Source organism: Meriones unguiculatus, chromosome 3 (assembly GCF_030254825.1).
Source record: "Meriones unguiculatus strain TT.TT164.6M chromosome 3, Bangor_MerUng_6.1, whole genome shotgun sequence".
NCBI classification, from domain to species: Eukaryota; Metazoa; Chordata; class Mammalia; order Rodentia; family Muridae; genus Meriones; species Meriones unguiculatus.
This window is the reverse complement of record NC_083351.1, coordinates 56274492-56287463: the sequence shown is the minus strand read 5'-3', so window position 1 is coordinate 56287463 and position 12972 is coordinate 56274492. Positions and strand designations below refer to the sequence as shown.

At 48.7% G+C, this 12972-nt stretch overlaps 1 protein-coding gene across 4 annotated transcripts in view; it reads right to left on the bottom strand.

Annotated features, from left to right (window-relative positions):
- The window catches only part of Gsdme (gasdermin E), a 56853-nt gene extending 45491 nt beyond the window's left edge, over positions 1-11362 (bottom strand). Inside the window, exons 1-3 of one of the 4 annotated variants that reach the window (XM_021631080.2) lie at positions 10710-11362; positions 3802-4031; positions 212-404 (exon numbers count right to left, since the gene is read on the bottom strand). In XM_021631080.2, coding sequence (XP_021486755.1) covers positions 212-404; positions 3802-4012 — 404 coding nt within the window. In that variant the 5' untranslated portion in view covers positions 4013-4031; positions 10710-11362. The other 3 variants (XM_021631079.2, XM_060380024.1, XM_060380022.1) reach the window with 3 other exon arrangements.
- Positions 11363-12972: the final 1610 nt, after the last annotated feature.

The following is a 12972-nucleotide window of genomic DNA, read 5'->3' as shown; positions in this document are numbered from 1 at the left end:
GGCACATATTTTCTTAAAATAATACGCACTGCTTCCCAGGTCTCCACGCTCAGATGAAAACAGTTAGTGAATTCTAGAATAAAGAATGTGGTCCGACGAAGTTTCAGGACAGATGGCATTCAAGACACGCTGTTTAGCAAAGTCCACATCCACCAGCCCTTTGGCAGAGGTCTAATCAAAGGCCCCGCATGCAGAACGCAGTCCCCCTTACCTCCCGGCCGCGTCCTGGATGAGCTGCTGCACATCCACCTCCTGCTTCCTCAGGGTCCCAAACGAAGAGCAACTCTCCACCAGACCTTTGCCCCCAACGTTCAACTTCATCTTCCCCACAACCGTCCCGATGTTTCCACTCTTATGGTTCTCAAACTTGCTTTCGTATTTCACGAAGTCTGACTCCACGACCACTGGAAGGGAGAGAGCAGAAGGCTCTGAGGGAGGGAAGATGCCTCCGTGTCATGCACTGCCCCGCTTGCCTGCAGCCTCTTGGGAAACCCACACCAGCATCCAAATGGGTAGCAGGGCTGGGCAGTGTTTAGTGAAATGTGGTCAGCACACCTACATGCTGACTGAGCACAGCCCTGACCTGGCCAGGGGTGCTCGGCCCCTCCTTAGCTACTGTGATGGTTTACCTTCATTGACAACTTGAAAGGATCCAGAATCACCCAAGAAACAAACCTCTGGATGCGCCTTGGAGGGGATTTAGAGATTGGATTACTTGAGGTAGGAAAGCCCCATTAAATACGAGAGGCACCATTCCCAGGGCTGCTGTTGCAGACCACGTGAGCAGGACACAGTGAGCTGACTGCGGACAGGATATGACCAGCTCCCTCTTTCAGGCCCTTCCTGCCACGAACTGTATCCACAAAGTGTGAGCCAAAACGAAGCCTCTCTTAAGTTGGCTTGGTCAGGTGTTTTACTGCTACAAAGATCATAAGTAATCAAGATGGCCACCATCTGAGATGAAGACTAAACTCGGACTAATGGAGGCTGACAGGAGACACCTGTGCCCACACTTTTGCCATAAAGCCCAGGGGAGAGACAGCATGGCAGATCCTCCTGGATAGTCCTTCCCAGCACCAGTCATAAAGAGTAACTTTCTGTTCCTCCTTAACATCTCCAAGCAAACCCAATGTTTCCATTACACCTGACCTCCGGCCAGAAGGTCAGTTCCTTACAGTGTCTCTCTGCTGAGGTCACCAATGTGCCCACTCCCCCAGTCACCTCTCAAAGCACGCAAACCCCCAGACTCTTTCTATTCTGGTCTTTCAGACTCTGAGAATCACAGCAGTCCCGCCTTGTCATCCAGTGTCAATCAAGTCAGCTGGGAAGCGCCTCCTTCCTCACCCACAGTCAGATGTTCTACCAAGCAATCTCCTTGCTCTCCATCTGACCATGTGCAGGTGAGAGCTAGCAGGGTGTCTTCTGTGCCCTGCCACTGCTCTGAACCCTCAGGAGTAACATGTGATGAGCTTGCATGTGCACTACCAGCCTGTCTTCCTTCCTTCCTTCCTTCCTTCCTTCCTTCCTTCCTTCCTTCCCTCCTTCCTTCCTTCCTTCCTTCCTTCCTTCCTCCCTTTCTCCTTCCCTTCCTCCTTCCCTTCCTTCCTCCCTCCCTCCTTCCCTTCCTCCCTCCCTCCTTCCCTTCCTTCCTCCCTCCCTCCCTCCCTCCCTCCCTTCCTTCCTTCCTTCCTTCCTTCCTTCCTTCCTTCCTTCCTTCCTTCCTTTATTTTCCATCTTCCTATCTCTCCATCCCTTTCTCTTTTCTGTCTTTGGTGCTCAGTATTGAATCCAGGGTTTTATATATAGTAGTCAAATATTCTACAACAAATGCTCGCCCCCAGGCCACTGTCCCCATTGTACTGTCAAGATACAACTCTAAAAATATAGCCTCAGTCACCACCATTTAGTAAGGGGACATTAGAGCCTGTGTGGGCATCATACTCTGCCTTTTTATGTCCTTCACACAAGTCTGTCCAAGGCTCCTGACTGATCTTCAGAATGGACTCCAAACTACCTGGAGCCTGACAGACTTCCTTCTCCTCACCCACTACCAGAATCATGGAATGTGTGACAGGAACCAGGGGTCGGGTAAAACCTTCAAAGGCCTTGCACAGTGACCTACTCCTACCAGCTGGCCCCATCTCCTGTGGGTTCACTGCTCTCAGCATGACACCATACACTGGGGACCAAGCATTCAAAACATTAAACTATGGGGTAAAATGTTTAGATTCAAAACATAAAAGTCCCCAAGACTGATCACATAGTGATAGGGAGAAATCAAGATTATATTCATGTCGCCCCTAGACCTGCTAAAAAGATGTCACTTATATACAGTTCTTTATCAAGTCATCACCTGGTGGAAGGGGAGCATTGGGCTGTCAATGAACCACCAACAATCCAATCACCACCACCCCTCCCCATCCTCTCCAACACTCACACCAGTGTTGAGGCAAGTGGGGAAAAGCAACAATGATGAAGCCTCTTGAGTCTGCCCTTCCCAGCCATGACTCCAACAGGACTCAGGACCCAGCCTGAGCTCTGACCTCAAATGATGGTCATATTCAGGAATCCCTTATCTGTGGTGAGGTCACTTGACCTCACCAGTCCAACTTAATTCTGCATCATCTTTCAAGATACTACCAAGTCATCATCTGAACATCACAGGGAGAAATTTCAGTTACTCAGCAGCCCTCGGTGTGTGGTTTATGTTTTCCCTCTTGTTCCAACTTAGACTTAGTTATTGTGCTACTTGAAAGGGGTTTTACCATCAAGTACATAAACCTGGGGGCTGAAGGAGTGTGATGATGGATATTGTCAACTTAACAGGCTCCAGACCTAGAAGACAAGCTGTCAAGAATGCCCGAGAGGGGTGGTCCAGATTAGGACAACTGAGGTGTGGGGGTGTTAGACAGACATATGGACACACAGACAAACAGACAATAGAAGCAACTCAGATGCCTCTTCCACTAGAACCAATAAAAAGTAAACCGCAAGAGTCCCAGCTCATAGGCAGGGAATTTCATCCAACTGCTACCATAAATGCCGAGCCCCTCCATAGCCACTTTTGGGCCAACTTGAGAGACCACCCTGCTCTCCTCAGAAGGCATCACTTTGTAAGAAACAACACTCAGCATGCCCTTCTGATGAGCTCACAGCATTTTCAGTCTCCACACTAAACCACTTACACCGAGTGCCTCTAACATTTATGATGGGCACAATGAACTTTTTTTTTCTTTTTTTCTTTTTTATTTTATTTTTTAATATTAGTTACAGTTTATTAACTTTGTATCCCAGCTGTATCTCCCTCCCTCATTCCCTCCCAATCCCACCCTCCCTCTCTCATCTCCTCCCTGCCCCTTTCTAAGTCCACTAATAGGGGAGGTCCTCCTCCCCTTCTATCTGACCCGAACTTATCAGGTTTCTTCAGGACTGGCTGAAATGTCCTCCTCTGTGGCCTAGAAAGGATGCTCCTCCCTTGGGAAGGGGGTCAAAAAGCCAGTCATTGAGTTCATGTCAGAAATAGTCCCTGTTCCCCTTACTAGGGAACCCACTTGAATTCTGAGCTACCATGGGCCACAATGAACTTTTATATCCAACCTGATTATCACTTTTAAAATACTCAGATCTCATTTAATTTCATTTCAGGTGTACATAATTGTGTTCATTAAGAAAGGATATCCCTTTATACCAGAGAGCCAAAGAAAAAGAAGAATTCACTATGAAGCACACCTCCATTTCAGATGCCAAGAAGAGCCACCTTCCCTCTGGGGACTAGTCACTGGACTTCACAAGGAAACGTACCTGGACTGAGACTGTGCCCTTTGGTGAGAACATCTCCCAAGGTGACAGATAAAAACTGGTACTTGGGTCTCTGCCAGCACCAGTATCTCTTCTTTTTGGTCACCAGACTTAGAAGTTGCAGTTTGTCAGAGTCATTCAAGTGTGAGACTGAGATCAGTTCTCCTCCATCATCAACTTCTTTAAGGAAGTTCCGAGTTGCTTTGGCAAACATCTTGTTGGGTTGAGATTACCTGAAAAAAAAAAAAGTAAGGTTACTATAGACTAAAATATGGAGGGGTTTTTGTGTCTTTCTAAAATTATATTTTTCTATAGTCACAAGAGTCAGTATAAAAAATGTGCCCCCTCCAAGAAACCAACTAATGTGAGTTCAGTTGATGACAATGAAATCAAACTGTAAAAAAGGGGAAAGATCAAACTGAGACATAAACGGAAAAGCTCAAACTGACACGGCATGGAAAGAGAGCATGTTTCCGTTGGGATAGGCCAGGTTGTATGTCAGAAGCAAGCAGCCCTGAAATCGCAGTGGCTTAGAGCAATGAAAGTTTATTTGTTGAGCTGGGCTTGGCAGTACACATCTGCAATCCCATGAAGCAGAGGCGAGAGAGTTGACACAAGTTCAAGGCCAGCCTGGACTATACAGTGGGTTCCAGGGCAACCAGATCCTGTCTCAAAAGAAAATTATTGCTTCTGCTGCACATCAATACAGATGACACAGGAATGGTCTGGGGTTTTATTTTAATTTTTTAAGTATTTATTTATTTATTTATTTATTTTTACAAGATCTCATTCCTTCGCCCATGCTTGCCTGGAACTCACTGCCAGCTCAGGGTGACCTTAAATTCTGAACCATATTCCTGCCTCAGCTTCCCAAATAGTAAGGCTCCCAGCACCTGGCTGAGAGTTTGATTTATTGTGGCCATTCAAAGACTCAAAAAGGAAGCCACCACCTTGAACATTTCCAGTCATTATACAACATAGGAGAGAGTTCTAGAAGGTCTCACATTAGTCATTTAACATCCTGGCACAAGACGTACTAATGGTATGTTTTCTTAGGACTTGTCAAAACCCAGCTTTAACCAACCATGAGAGTCAAGAAAACAGTCCTACTAAGAACCTGGAAGGCAGAGACCTAGGGATATTTGTTGCCATATGACTTCCAAACACTCAATTAAAAGCAGATTGGAGATGTTAAAAAGTAACTGCATCCATATTGAACATGTGCAGACTCCCCTTAAAACAACGCTGTACTAAGAAAAAGGCCAAGCCTATAAACAACGTACAGGCGATTTAAATAGGCCAGACACTGCGTGCAGGATGTATGAGAACCTTATGGCATTTTGCAGGAGGAGGGCTGGCAAAGGAAGCTGATCGGTATTGTCAGTTCCAGCACTGCTTTGTCCTGGAAGCCTGACTCTGTTGATGGGGGAGTGAAGGAGGGCCGACACATAGACACACGTGCGGAAAATCTGAGATCAGGTGGGCTGTGCTCATTCTGGTGGAGCAGTACCTTCTGTAACAACTTGGAAACTCAGAATGTTTATTTTAAACACCTGAAATCTGAGCTGCAGAGTCTGGTTTAGTGCATGCAGCTGAATAAGGAGGCGGGCTCATGGTACACAACTAACTGCACAGGAAGATGGGTTTAGCCAGCCTTGACAGGAGGGCTGGGTAGGGAAGCAGAATCGGGCTCTAGTCGCCTGGGACAGGGGAGCTGTGCTTGACAGCATTTGCATTTGGCAGGCAGAGGAGGGCTTTGCCATTTCCCTCAGAGCCTCGGAGGCTTTTCCTCCTCATGGGTCTGAGGCTTCTGGGTCCTTGACATGGCTGTGCCCAAGTCAACAAGACACATTCACTCAGAACGCTCTCCACTCCTCACACATTCGCTCAGGGCTTCCTCTGCTTCCCACACCATCCAACCCTTCAGGGCTGCCTAGGGAGCGCTGCAGTTCTGCAGAGGGTCAAAGACAGATTTTCTCTACACCGTGTGAGCTTTCCTACTCAGAACTGAATACAAGCTAGCTATAAGTTTTTAACCCAGAAATAAAAGTATAGTCACATTTCAGCTGGAAGGAAAAACGAAGCTCAGGAAGAGAAAAAGGGAAAGTAGCATATTCAATGGGAGGGGCTGAGGCTAGCAAGCGGGCTGACTTTCCAGAGGGATCATCTCATCCCTTCCTCACACCAACAAATGAAAATATTAGCAACAATCAGAATTTCTTTGAAGAAAATAAAACCACGAAAATGATAGCAAACCAGGTACTGTGGTGCACACCCGTAATCCCAGCACTCGGGGAGGCAGAGGCAGGTGGATCTCTGTGAGTTCAGTAATTATGACAAGAGCAGTCATTTTTAAATAACTCTTAGAGGCTGAAGTGGTTACAAGCACTTGTTTTGTTTCTAGCACACAGACGGAGGCTCACACCTGTCCAAAACTCCAGTTTGAGGGAAGCTAATGCCCTCTTCTGGTCGTTGCAAGCACTGCCTATATCTGGCGGACAGGCAAAGACCCATTCATAAGATTAACATAAATAAATGCTAAAACCAAACTTATACAATCAAATACTTGAGTATAAACAAAAACATCTTATGTTATAAAACGAATTTAACATAGTCAATTATATACATATACACACAGATTTCAAGTCACGTATCTAATAAATATTACACAAAAAGCACTTGAAATAACACTTTCATTTGCTTGGGGATTTTATTTTTGTCTCTTTGCTTTTCTGTAGGCTTTCTAAAAAGCTGTGCATGTAACAGCCTAGGGTAGCTTTGAACTCATAATCCCCTTCTTCAGCCCCCCCCCCCCCAGTATTGAGATTATAATTCTGTGCCACCATGCCTGGCTGGAATGGCATTTTAAGACGATGAGTAAAACTGTCTAGTGGACAAGAGCCAGCGTTTTCATTCTTGCCCTGGAACTTGGCCAGTCACGTGCTCACACAGCACTGCTGGAGTTTGGGAGCTGGGACAGTCTCAGACTTCACCCTGCTGGACTCATCTTCTCCGGGGTTTCAGAAACACCTGCCTTCCCTATGTGTCCAAAGTACATTTTCTTCGGTTACTATGAGGCAGGAGCTGCTTCAACCTGTCCTTGGATATTCAGAGGAAAAATAAACATGTAAGGAACAGCAAAGTTCCTTTCTTTGGGATGGGCTGCAAACACTAAGACTAAGGATCTTGCCTCCATGGGTAGGTCCTTTACTCATTCGTCAAGCTGACAATTGAGTCGTCCATTAAGGATTCTCATGTACACAGTAGGCTCTGAGTTGAAGCTCTTAAAGAACCACTAGCTTTATGCTGGGCTTGGCGGCTCATGCAAGTAAGCCAGGAAGATAGTTGTGAGTTCTAGACTGGTAGGCTAGGGAGTGAAACGTTCTGTCTTTGTCTCTCTATCTATCTCTATCTCTGTCTCTCTCTCTCATACACACAGTTTTACAGTAGCTATTGGCAGATCTTGATGGAGAATGAACAACAAAAACCCCTATCCATCCCAGCAGAGAGAAGCCAGAGGCCCCCCTCCTGCTAGTGAAGTCTATGGCATCCAGACTGCATTTTGCAGCCAAGGGGAGAAAAATCAGCGAGGGCTGTCATGGCAGAGGGGCAGGCAGCTGTGAGGCACCTGATGCGGCCTGGGAAGCATACCCAGGCCTTCTGGAAGAGCACTAGGCGATCTTAAGGACTGAGCCATCTCTCCAGCCTGCTTGTCTTGTGAGAGAGAGCCTCTTGCTGAAGCCTGAGTTAGCTCGGAGCATGCCTCAAACCCACAGCAATACTCCTGCCTGCGCCCTCCAGGCTGACATTACTGGCATGAGCCGCCACACCCAGCCATGGAAGTTTTGGGTTTGTTCTTAACAGTTTTGAGACAGGGAGGGTCTCCGTGTGTTCAGACTGGCCTCAAGTTCACCATTCTCCTGTCTCAGCCTCCCAAAGGTCGCAATTACAGAGGTGTGTTGTCATGCCGTGCCTGGAAACTTGCTATAAACAGAGGGATCAGCCAAAATACAGGCTGGACCTTTAACACAATCAAGTTTACCCCAGCTGCTAGGAGGCACCACATTGCCACCATCACCTCCATCACCTGAGGATGATGCCAACCAGTCAACCCTGACATACCCAGGTGTATGTGAGCAAAGGCGTTAGGACAGCGGTTCTCAACCTGTGGGTCTCGACCCCTTTGGGAGCTGCATATCAGACACTTCAAGTATTAGATATTTACATTTCAATTCATAACAGTAGCCAAATTAGTTATGAGGTAGCAACAAAAAAAAAAATTATGTTTGGGGTCAGCACAACATAAGGAACTGTATTAAAGGGTTGCAGGAAGGTTGAGAGCCACAGAATCTAGAACCTGATATAAGGATCTAGAGCTAGCCTTGTCAGATACCCAGAAACACAGGTAAGCCTCGACTAACCATAAGTCAGGTTCTAAATTAAAATTTACGTAATGCTCCAGCTTGGAAGTACCTGACAGCTATGCATGTAAAAAGCCACTGAGCTTCATGGTTGGAACAACTCCTGCACGCTTGCCCAGAGCTTAAGAATTATACTGACAAGCTTTCCCTCACCTGCTGGCTGGCTGGTTTCCCAGACAAAGCAGATTAGAACATAAGTGTGAATGTGGTAAAGGCGGCAGCAGACTCCTCAGAAAAGAAAAAAGCAAGAAAACCTCCATAGTTAGCAAGGTCAGCGGGGGCCACTGACTTCTGGGAAGAAGGAATCTGAAAAGGAACAGCTAAGGTGATGGTTGCATGAGAGATCACCATCACTGCTGCACGGGTGTGTCTGGTCCAGTCACTGGCACACTTGACTTTGAATTTTGAGGGACTATATATATATACATACATATATACATATATATGTACAGCTTGAGGCCAGCCTTGAACTCCACAGCCTCCAGTCTCTGCTTCCCAAAGGGAGGATAGGCTTCTTCAGATCTCTGACCTTGCCACAAACAGCCTCAAATCCTAGGAAGAGACCACAACACCAAATATACCACATAAAGACCAGGACCGGCACAGATTGGGTGCCTGCTTTCTGCCTGGCTACGTGTGAGATGCTTTTATGTGTTTCTTCATTTACTCTCCATTACAGCTCTGAAGCAAACATTTTCAACACATTGCAGATGGGGAAACTGAAGTTCAGAAATGTTAAGTAATTCCCCCAAGATCTTGAGAAACAGAGGGGCCAGCCTGGTGCCGCTGAGAGCTGAACTTGCATTCCCTGGCTGAACACAAATGGGGCCACAGGGTGGCCACATGAGTCGAGGGCACTGTATCACAAACCATGGCAAAACCAAGACAACTCTATCATCACGGTCAACTACAGACCCAGCAGATGTTCTCCAGAGCACAAAGCAGCCAATACCACCCTCTTCCCGGTATGGCCACTGAATGACTGCTGCTTCCTGACCATTTAGCAAGGATTTGGGAAGAGATGCAATCAAAATTGTTTCCCACGTAGACTCAGGTCTTCCAGAGCACAGACCTCCCTCTAAGTCACTGACAAGCCACATTCCCCTTGCCGAAAGGAGCAAAAAAACCAACAGGTCCAAATACCAGTAGCTTTGACTAGTGGACCTTGAAGTCCACAAAGAGAATTAGTCCTGAGCCGAGATGATCCCCTTGACTCCAGAGCAGGTGCTTCTGAGCACCCTGCTCTCCTGACTCCTGGCCGGTGTTTCCTTCTTTAATTTAGCTGCTCATGATTCATTTGGTAAAGACGTGTCTGGGAAGGCCAACTTCAGTTAGGGTGGCGACAAAGCCATTGCCTAAAAAAAAACATATCTTTTTGACAATAGTGTATGAAATCAAGAAACAAAGGATGGTCGGAGGGTAGGCATGAGCCTGAAACAAGCAGGAAGGGCATTTAGGAGGCAGAGTGGAAAAGAATGGAACAGAGGTTAGAAAAAGAGGTAGACTGCTGGGTACCGGTAGCTAGAAAGGCAGAGGCTGGAGAATTACAAATCCAGGACCAGCCTGGCCCTCATGAGGGAATGATATCTTAAAAAAAAAAAAAATTAATTAATTTTCTATGGAGTTCAGGGACCTGAGCAGGCAGTCTGTGTCACTTTTCTAATCAGAGGTCCAGGTCCAGCTTCTCCCCGAAGCGTTCCTTTGTAGGAAGCACTCGCGGGCGATGGATGCTGAGGAGGAGTCATTTTATTGTACATTTGGATGCTGTTCCTCCAACCTCCCAGGTCTTTCCCTTCTACTCTCAACTTTGCATGGGGCTTGATTGCCTTCTGGGTCCAGCTGTTCTGATACATCCTTCTCCACTTCTCTCCGAGCCCCATCCAGAGGAGGGCTGGCTGTTTTGTTCAGGCTCCAGCAAAGCCTGGTTGCTGCCCACGGTCTCTCCCTGAGGGGTGCAGGCATGAAAAGGCCCTCCCCAAGCCCCCACTCTGGGCTGAGGCAAAAGGCCTCTGGGCGGAGCGGAGCTTCAATCAGTTACCCCAGAACAGGGGGGGCTCACACCTGCCTCTGCCTGTCTCTGGCCTTCCTTCCCGCACGGGCACGCGCCTTGATCCTTCCACACAGCCGAGAGAGATTAGAAGACAAAGGATGGATACATGGGATCTGGTGGGGGCATGATGAGGTCTGGGGGCCACCAGCTGCACTTGCCACATTCCAGGACCACAGGAATGGTCACGAGCATGCTGGGAAGGAGCAAGGATGGGATAGCGACCGGCGGAAATGGGACTCTGGGTGGGAGGGAGCAGCTGTCCCCGCTGGAGGGTGGGAGAAGGGGGGGGCAACTATACCAATCGCCGGCCTCAGGAGGGAGCAAGGAGGTCCCCCAGAGCAAGGGGACGTAGACGCTTTGCCCCGGGCCGGGACGCCACAGCTGGCGGAGGAGGAGAGGAACGCAAGCGGAAACCGCAGCTGGCGCCCGCTGTCACTTACCCGCGCGCCGCCGCTCGGTCCTGCACGCGCTCGGGTCTTGCAGGCGCGCGCTCCCGGGACACACAGGGAGAGCAGCAGGGCGGGCCTGGACCTTTGCTCGGTCCTGCCCCTGGGAGCTCCAGCTAGGCCGCAAGCTGGGAGACGGAGGCGGAGGCGTGGCTGAACCCGGACCCGGGATCCTGACAAGATGCGCAAAGGAGCTGGTCAGGGAGCTCAAGGCAGAGCGCGAGGCTGCTGCTGACCGGACACCGCCTCTCTTCCGGGGACACCAGGGAGCTCACCAACCTCCCGGGTCACGCTTTGCCTGGAGCCTCTGCTTCAGGGGAGGGAGACGGGGATGAGCTTGTGGTGTGCGGGCCACAGATGCTTCATCCCTCCCAACCCCCTTCCCCCGTACCCCTGGTTTTGAGGCGACTCCTGGCTCGCCAGTCTGTCCAGCCACCAGTAGGGTGTGAACTGTCAGGGTGGCTTTCCAGTTCTTCCACGAAGCCTTGCACCCGCTTGGAGCTTGGTGTTGTGAGTAGCTGAGCCAGAGGGAAAGCTCTCTGAGGGCAGAACCAAGGCTCTCTCTCACCCACAGGTGCTTGGTAAATGGAGGAAAGGGATTGGAGCAGACCTTTGCACCCTCTGAGACAATCTATAGGATGTTCTTTCCTGTGCAGAAAAAGGAAATCTTCCCACTGTCCCCCCAACCTCCTGATTTGCACTCACAGAAAGTAGAGCATTTTGAGGCTGCCTGTGGGGAGGAGCCTGGCTACAGAGCTGGAGTCTCCTTTAGACGCTTAACCTCAAACCTCTTCTAACTATCCACACTACCAGGGCCCACAGCGACCCTCTGTGGTTCCTTCCTACCCTATGATCCCCCTTTGCTCCAACAGCCATCACTCTCCTATACATATGTACAATACTCTCTTCCCCAAGGCTTCATCTCATAGAGGACAGTAACTGAGTCTTTGTTCGTTGTGTCCTGCTGTAGATGTAAACATGGTTTTGTTCTGCTCCCAGGTGTAGGATAGGGGACTGATTCAGATTGTCCACAGCAGCAGGCTATTTGCCTGTGCAGGCTCTGAGAGGGCTCTGCCAGGTGGAGTTAGTTGAGTCTGAGGACTTTGAGGGGTGTAATATGATAGCCAGAGAAAGAAGGCAGTCACATGGAGGAGCAGGAGGAGGACCCCTTGCCGCTGGTTCGTCCTGCTGTCGCCTTTGCTGTTTGCAGGTCGCCTGGACTTCTGGATTCCCTGACAGTGGATATTGGCCCCAAAAAGAATCCTAGGATCCTACCCAGCAGGAAGAAGTAAAGAAGGCTTCATCCCCTTTCCCTTGTAACTTTCTTTTTCCCTTCCTGGGGTTGGGGCTGGAAGGGAGGTAGAAGATTTAAGGATCCCCCAAATGAAATAGCGTTTGAAAAACTAGTGCCGACAGCGTCCAGCTCCAAACCTGAAACTTACCACTTAATAGACAGCAAATTATGCTTGGATTTAAAAACTGGCTGGTGCGACGGCCGGCGTGGAAAGGTGCCCCCCCCCCCAAGTCTGACCACCCGAATTCAGTCCTACAACTCACACGTTGGAAGAACTGAGTCTTACACGTTCTCCTGTGAGCAACACTTGTGCAGGGGTACATGCCCATGTGCCCACACATGTCTATAATAAAAAAAAAAAAAATTTAGGAAAATGAACTGTCTTGTTTGTTCCTTCACATGGGGTGGTCTTCCTAAGTTCTCCGGTTTCAGATTTCTTTCCTAGCACCGTAAGCCATGTAAACGGATGAAGAGTGTTTTCGGTGTCCATTGCCTTCTGATCTGGGCAGTTGGCTTAAGCTCATCCTCAAAGCTGGTCCTCTGCCCATGTGACTAGGTGCTGAAGGGAAAGAAGAATCGGTATTCTAGCCCGATCAGGAGTTTCACGGTCTGTTTCGTTGGTCCTTTGGCTAATGCCATGGTTTGAACATGCTCCCTAGGGTCCATGCCCAGTGCTGAGAGGGGCGCTGCTAAGAGGGGGTTATGACCTGAAGTTCTGCCCTCAGAGACACCGTTGACAGAGTGGGTTGGTTACCATGGAAACTGGTTCTGATCGAAGGAGCTCAGCATCCCTTCCCCATCCCACCTGCCCGTCCCTTCCCTTTCCTTCTACCCCCCGTCTTGGAATGACTGGGCAAAAGGATTATCTAATTCAGCTTTGCCTGTGGACTTCTCAGTGTCCAGCGCTGTAAGAAATAAAACCTCTGTTCTTTGTAACTTACCCGTCTCAGGAGTTCTCTTCCA